This window comes from Babylonia areolata, chromosome 27 (assembly GCF_041734735.1).
Source record: "Babylonia areolata isolate BAREFJ2019XMU chromosome 27, ASM4173473v1, whole genome shotgun sequence".
NCBI classification, from domain to species: Eukaryota; Metazoa; Mollusca; class Gastropoda; order Neogastropoda; family Buccinidae; genus Babylonia; species Babylonia areolata.
In genome coordinates this window covers 21,639,182-21,646,681 of record NC_134902.1, presented here as the reverse complement: position 1 = coordinate 21,646,681, position 7,500 = coordinate 21,639,182, and the positions used below count along the sequence as shown (strand labels likewise).

General features: G+C 41.2%; 1 protein-coding gene across 1 annotated transcript in view; it reads right to left on the bottom strand.

Annotated features, from left to right (window-relative positions):
- The window catches only part of LOC143301646 (doublecortin domain-containing protein 1-like), a 95,001-nt gene that overhangs the window by 64,711 nt on the left and 22,790 nt on the right, over positions 1–7,500 (bottom strand). The window contains exons 11-14 of the mRNA XM_076616077.1: positions 6,522–6,617; positions 4,746–4,835; positions 2,761–2,847; positions 769–879 (exon numbers count right to left, since the gene is read on the bottom strand). Coding sequence (XP_076472192.1) covers positions 769–879; positions 2,761–2,847; positions 4,746–4,835; positions 6,522–6,617 — 384 coding nt within the window. The remainder of the gene's footprint in view (positions 1–768; positions 880–2,760; positions 2,848–4,745; positions 4,836–6,521; positions 6,618–7,500) is intronic.

Sequence of the window (7,500 nt, the reverse complement as noted above, 5' to 3'; positions counted from 1 at the left end):
ATGGTGTGTGACAACTTATCCAAAAGCTGAAATCAAACACAACATCTTTAGAGATATATTCTACTGTGATAACTCATTCAAAAGCTGAAATCGAATGCAACAACATCTTTAGAAATATATTCTACTGAGAAAAGAATGAGCCACAGAGAGAGACAGACAGACAGACAGACAGAGACAGAAAGACAGAGAGAAAGGGAGGATGAAGAGAGAAAGCAGGGAAGGACACAGAGAGAGAGGGACAGAAACAAGACAGACAAACAGGCAGAGAGATTTCAATTCAATGACAAGAATGAGCTTCTGTGTGTGAGTGTGTGTGTGTATGTGTGTCTGTGTGTGTGGTGTGTTGTGTGTCAGGCTGCATATGTGTCTGGTTGCATGTGTGTGCACAGTATGTCTGTGAGTATGCTTGTGTGAACATGAATATATAAAACCACTTTACATTCAAATTAAATGTTATAATCAAATTTTGTTGATCAAGAAGAAGACAGTATTCCACTGAAATATCTGAATACAGAGTTTGGAGACGACGCCCTTGTAAGTGATTTTCAATGCAGAACTTTCACACAAGCTTGCATTTCACTAACCTCCACATTGTTTGCCAATGTTTTCAAGAGGGATCGCATGTAAGTTTTTTTGACGAAACTGTGTGCATTCTGGGAAATGAAATATGGCTTCAAAAGTGCATCCAGCTGCTCGAGGGCTGGGCTGGTGCACTGAAACTGAAGTGCAGCTGTACTGAAGTGGTACAAAGGATTCAAGTCTGCTCACCCTCATCAGCAACCGCTTCAACTGCTGTTTCTTGTCTCCATCACCTCTTGCAGCCTCCCGAAGGTTGAAGTAGTGGACAAATTCTCCGTCTTGCATCCCATTCTCAAGTACCTTTCAAACGGAAAATACATGAAAGCAAATACAGATCACACAACCGAAAGGATTAGGGTGGTGAACAAAACAGCCACGCTTTTAATTTAAGAGTTGTGGTATCTAGTGCCTGTTCGGTTTAGTCAGAAATGCTTGTCAGAAACAGCACAATCCCTGTTTAAGATTATGCACATCTCGCATCTGTTCAGCTATGCTCATGTTCAAACATATGCTTAAATATTATGGTATGAAGCATTCTTAACTTTTATTGTTTGACATTAATCAATCCGTTATTCCAGTCACATATTATCAATGTCATTTTGCTTTGTTCCAGTCACATATTATCAATGTCATTTTGTTGGAGTTTCTTCTTTTTTTCTTTCTTTTTTTTTTTTCTTTTTTTTCCCCTTCAGTTTTTGTGGGGTTTTTTGTTGTTTTTTGTTCTTCCAGCTGAGTTTTGCACATCAAGGTGGGATTGTTAGCCCACACATTCTCACAATCTCATACTTTCTCACAATCCCACACTTTCTTGATTGTGAGCAAGTGTGGCATTGTCAGAAAGCGTGGGACTGTGTGAGAAAGTACGGGATTGTGAGAAAGTGTGGGATTGTGAGAAAGTGTGGGACTGTGGGAAAGTGTTGGATTGTGACAAAGAGTGTGGGATTGTGAGAAAACATGGGATTGTCAGAAAGTGTGGGACTACGAGTAAGCGTGGGATTGTGAGAAAGTGTTAGACTGTGACAAAGAGTGTGATATTGTGAGAAAACATGGGATTGTGAGAAAGTGTGGGACTATGAGAAAGTGTGGGATTGTGAGAAAGTGTGGGATTGTGAAATAGTTTGGGAGAAAGCGTGGGATTGTGAGAAAGCGTGGGATTGCAAGAAAGCTTGGGACTGTGAGAAAGTGTTGGACTGTGACAAAGAGTGTGAGATTGTGAGAAAGCATGAGATTGTGGGAAAGTGTGGGACTGTGAGAAAGCGTGGGCTGTGAGAAAGCGTGGGATTGTGAGAAAGCATGGGACTGTGAGAAACTGTGGGATTATGAGAAAGTTTGAGATTGCGTGTAAGTGTAGGATTAATTGTGGGATTGTAAGAAAGTGTCGGACTATGAGAAAGTTTGAGACTGCGTGTAAGTGTAGGACTGTGAGAAAGTGTGGGATTGTGAGAAAGTGAGGGATTGTGAAAAAAGCGTGGGATTGTGAGAAAGTGTGGGATTGTGAGAAAAAGCGTGGGATTGTGAGAAAGTGAGGGATTGTGAAAAAAAGCATGGGATTGTGAGAAAGTGTGGGATTGTGAGAAAAAGTATGGGATTGTGAGAAAGTGAGGGGTTGTGAGAAAAAGCGTGGGATAGTAAGAAAGTGTTGGATTGTGAGAAAAAGTGTGGGATTGTGAGAAAGTGTGGGATTGTGAGAAAAAGTGTGGGATTGTGAGAAAGTGTGGGATTGTGAGAAAAAGTGTGGGACTGTGAGAAAAAGCGTGAGATTGTGAGAAAGTGAGGGATTGTGAGAAAAAGCATGGGATTGCGAGAAAAAGAGGGATTGTGAGAAAAAGCATGGGATTGTGAGAAAGTGAGGGATTGTGAGAAAAAGCGTGGGATTGTGAGAAAAAGAGGGATTGTGAGAAAAAGCGTGGGATTGTGAGAAAGTGTTGGATTGTGAGAAAAAGCGTGGGATTGTGAGAAAGTGTGGGACTGTGAAAAAGCGTGGGATTGTGAGAAAAAGCGTGGGATTGTGAGAAAGTGTGGGACTGTGAAAAAGCGTGGGATTGTGAGAAAAAGCGTGGGATTGTGAGAAAAAGCGTGGGACTGTAAGAAAGAGAGGGATTGTGAGAAAAAGTGTGGGATTGTGAGAGAAAGTGTGGGATTGTGAGAAACTATGGGCAAAACAGGGGTGTGCAGAATTACCTTGAGGCGAAGGCCTTTGCGTCCCAACAGACGGTCGTCTCCCTTGACTTCCTGGATGTGGGTCATTCGATAGCTGGCTCCCATTTCCTGTAAGGGGAGGCAAATCATGGGCTGTTGTGCATTTGGTCATTATCTTTTTATTAAACCCCCAACCCCACCCCCACCCCGACCCACACACACACAAAATCTACATATTACTGACTAACAAACAAACAAACAAACAAAAACGAGAAATATTTTTCCTAAAAACGAGAAATATTTTTCCTAAGATTACATTATCCAGTGGCAGTCCGATTTAAAGGTGCACAAACAGGAACATATTGTATTGTATTGTATTGCATTGTATTGTATTGTATTGCATTGCATTGTATTGTATTGCATTGCTTTGTCTTGTATTGCATTGTATTCTATTGCAACAGATTTCTCTATATGAAATACAAGTGGATCTCCCAGGGGAAAACGCGTTGTCAAAGCGCAGCACTACCCTCTTTTTTCTCTCTCTGTTTTTTTCGGTGTTCAAGTGTGTTTGTTTTACTGTCAAAATGGATTTTTCTACAGCATTTTCTGAAGTGTGTGTATGTTCACGTCTTTGTGTGTGTGTGTGTGTGTGTGTGTGTGAGTGTGTGTGTTCACACGTGTGTGTGTGTGTGTGTGTGTTAATGTGTGTATTCACGTCTTTGTGTGTGTGTGTGTGTGTGTGTGTTTATTTTCGTGTATGTCTTCATGTGCTGTTATTGTATATGCAGTTTCAAGGGAGGTACTTACTTGAAGTCCACTATCGGCGGAGTTTGTGTCATATAATGACTATCTATTACATATGTATATATACCGTAAAGTTCCGTCTATAAGCTGCAACTTTTTCTCCCAACTTCAACCTCTGCGGCTAATACAATAAAGCAGTTTATTTGAGGATTTTAACAATCCCAGGAGTGTCACGTTCTTGTCTAAGCTTCCCTTCAAGTTCAACTCACCAAAGTCATGATTTCTGTCCATGAATTTATGGATGAGCTTCAGGTTAGTGTACTAACTGTTCATGATTTAAAAATCAAATCCGCACACATTAAAGCCTTCAGATCAGCATTCAGGTCTACTCTGCTCAAGCGCACACCCTCATCATGCCGAAAACGCGATGAAATGCCTATGATGCAGCCTTAAAAATTGAAGGCGATCGACCTAGCAGACGACAGTGCAAGCAAAGAACCAGCAGCAACCTTCACCTTGCATTCATGTTCATCAAGTGAAAGTGAGGCTGAAGTCAGTGACAAGATGGCGGAGAAAGCTGCACTGGTTCTCTTCAACTCGGACACTAAAGACGAAGATTTCAGTGGATTCAGTGAGCAGGACGATGACGATGTTGAATAAATTTGACTATTCCTAAATTATGGATCTTATTTTCGTTTTCTTTATTTTGTGTGTGTGTGTGGCACTAGCAGTATTTTCGCTTGCTTTTCTTTGTGTTGTTTCCGCTTGTATTTATTTCATAACCTACAGTATTGTCAGCTCTTCTGTAATATCGGTATGTGTTCCGGTACCAGTAATAAGTGTGGCTTATAAGCCAGTGTGGCTTATGTGTGTATGAAGTTCAATTTTTTTCAAAATTTAGTGGGTGCAGCTTATATACCAGTGCGCTCAATAGACCGAACTTTACGGTATATTTGTTTTAATTACTCCCATCAAAACACAAACATAGCACCTTAAACTTGCCCAGTATCAACACCCAAACAGCAAGGAACCCACTGTTTAGGAATTCATTTAGTATTGATAAATATGTTTCGAAGGAAGACAACTGCGGCATAGCAACAACTTCAGATATTGTCCAGGCTTAGCACCTTTGCTATCATTCGAGGAATTGGCTGCACGTCCTGATGTCACAGACCCTGTATGCATCAATGACTCTGCCAGATCAAGCAACGTTTCGTAAGCCCACTTCACAGTGTTGAGCAATTTCTGTTCTTCAAACATATAGACAGATAATACACACCCACCTCTTCCTTGAAGGCTTCCTCCTTGAGAGACTCCAGTCTTTTGTTCAGCTGAGCCAGCACTTCTTTCAACTGCTTCACTTCTGCTTCAGCCTGTGGGTCATAATATATTCATCAGTTTTTAATTCAAGTCCATCCTACTATCTCCTTTACAAGTACATGGGAATCACGTTATTGGTGGGCCAGCAGTACAAGAAATGTTGACGTAATTTTCAGATTAAAAAAAAAAAAAAAAAAAACGACAAAAAAACCCACACACAAAAACAAAAAAAGAAACAAACAGATACTCTGTAAAAATTAAGATGAAATAAAATACTATAAAGTCTGCACGTTTCCCTCAAATGGTTCAGCTTAGATGGCTGAAAGTTAAAATGATGATTTGCAGAGCAGAGGGAGGGTGGGGGTAGTTGAAGAGCTGGACGTAGCCAGCAAAGGAGAGAAAGTTCAGTTTCAGTTTCAGTAGCTCAAGGAGGCGTCACTGCGTTCGGACAAGTCCATATACGCTACACCACATCTGCCAAGCAGATGCCTGACCAGCAGCGTAACCCAACGCGCTTAGTCAGGCCTTGAGAAAAAAAAAAGAAAAAAAAAAAGATGAATAAATAACAGATAAGCGTACATAAATAAGTAAATAAATAAATAAATAAATAATTACAATATAAAAAAAGGTAGTAGTAACAATAATAATAATAACAATGAATAAATAAATAAATAAGACAACAATGATGATAAATAAGCAAATGAATGTAAAACATGAAGACCCACATTCACACATACACCCACACATGCATGACAGATATGCACCAAAAATGCAGTTTCACAGATATGAAAGCACAGTCAAATACACACACAGGAGAGAAAGCAGAGCAGGAGGTCAAGCATAACTCTGTGGCTGACCTAAAGTTGAACCTCAAATACAAACCATCCACTTATCCAGGACAGGAAGGGAGAGAGAGATAAAGGCGGTGAACTGTTTCATGCGAGTCATGATTTACATGAACAGTATGGTTTTAGAAAAGCATGCTCGCACTGATCAAACAGCTATCATCTGCAAGCGACTTTGTGAACAGTGGTCAGTGTTAACCTCTTTGATACAGTGAACATGAAGTGAGTGGGCATGGCACAGGCAGGATTTGCAACAGAAGGACATCTAATATACAAACGTTAAATGAACTTTCAACTGTCAGTATTTGATAGTCTAATCATTTTCCTTTCAGAAAAGTATTGGTTATGTATACTTTCTTGCAAAAGTTTACGTGCTAGAGTTTTATTTGTTAATTATTATCCTCCACAACTCGAAACCACCTGGTAAATAGGAAGCACAAGTCAAAATAATGTTCGGCACTGAAGAGATTAAAGTACATGTAAACACTTAAAAGTCATTGTCAATAAATTAGCTACAGAAACTGCATTGAGTCTAACACTGACAATAATTAAATGACATGAAGGAAAACACACAAAGACTTTACAAGCAGGACTGGTTTAAGGGAATGGCTTTGCTGTCCACTTTCCTGACAAGGGTAAAGGTTGCAAGTCTAATTTTCTCCCCTGCAATATCTGCTATCATGACTTTTTCTTTCTTTGTTCATACCTGTTTTTTAATCAATCTGAATAATAAGGGATACAAAACATTATTTTAAAAAAACAAACAAAAAACAAAACAAAAAACCCCTGCACTTTACTGGCACTGAATTTGATCCAAAAGAGACTGCTATGATGACTTACCGATACAATCAAGAACTAAATACAATCCCAAAACACACCACAAAAAACATATACCTCATCCAAAGCAAAGTAGAGCTCATCTGGCTTCATCATCTTCACGGACGGCAGTGTCACATTCTCCATGTTGTCATCCTCCATAGCGGCTGTCACCTGGCAGCAAGGTGACAAAAACAGTGATTATAGCAACATAAACAAAGGTCAGAGACAGTGCATGCAGCAACCTCAACAAAGGTCAGAGACAATGACAGTGACTGCAGCAACCTCAACAAAGGTCAGAGACAAAGACAGTGGTTGCAGCGACCTCAACAAAGGTCAGAGACAAAGACAGTGATTGCAGCGACCTCAACAAGGGCAGAGACAAAGACAGTGCATGCAGCGACCTCAACAAAGATCAGAGACAATGACAGTGCATGCAGCGACCTCAACAAAGGTCAGAGACAAAGACAGTGCATGCAGCGACCTCAACAAAGGTCAGAGACAAAGACAGTGACAGCAGTGACATCAACAAAGGTCAGAGACAAAGACAGTGACAGCAGTGAGATCAATAAAAGTCAGAGACAATGACAGTGGCAGCAGCAACCTCAACAAAGGTCAGAGACAATGACAGTGGCAGCAGCAACCTCAACAAAGGTCAGAGACAAAGACAGTGATTGCAGCAACCTCAACAAAGGTCAGAGACAAAGACAGTGATTGCAGCGACCTCAACAAAGGTCAGAGACAAAGACAGTGATTGCAGCGACCTCAACAAAGGTAAGAGAATACACAAAGTAAGGAGATTCAGTGAACATGTCAAGCTGATGAAGGAGCAAAAGGAGAGGGGGAAAGAGGAAAGAAGGAGAAGCATGAGGAGGAGAAGGGGGACGGGGACAGGGGACGGGGCGGGAAGAAGGAGGAGAAGGGGGACGGGGCGGGAAGAAGGAGGAGAAGGGGGACGGGGCGGGAGAAGGGGGACGGGGCGGGAAGAAGGAAGAGAAGGGGGACGGTGCGGGAAGAAGGAGGAGAAGGGGGACGGGGCGGGAAGAAGGAAGAGAAG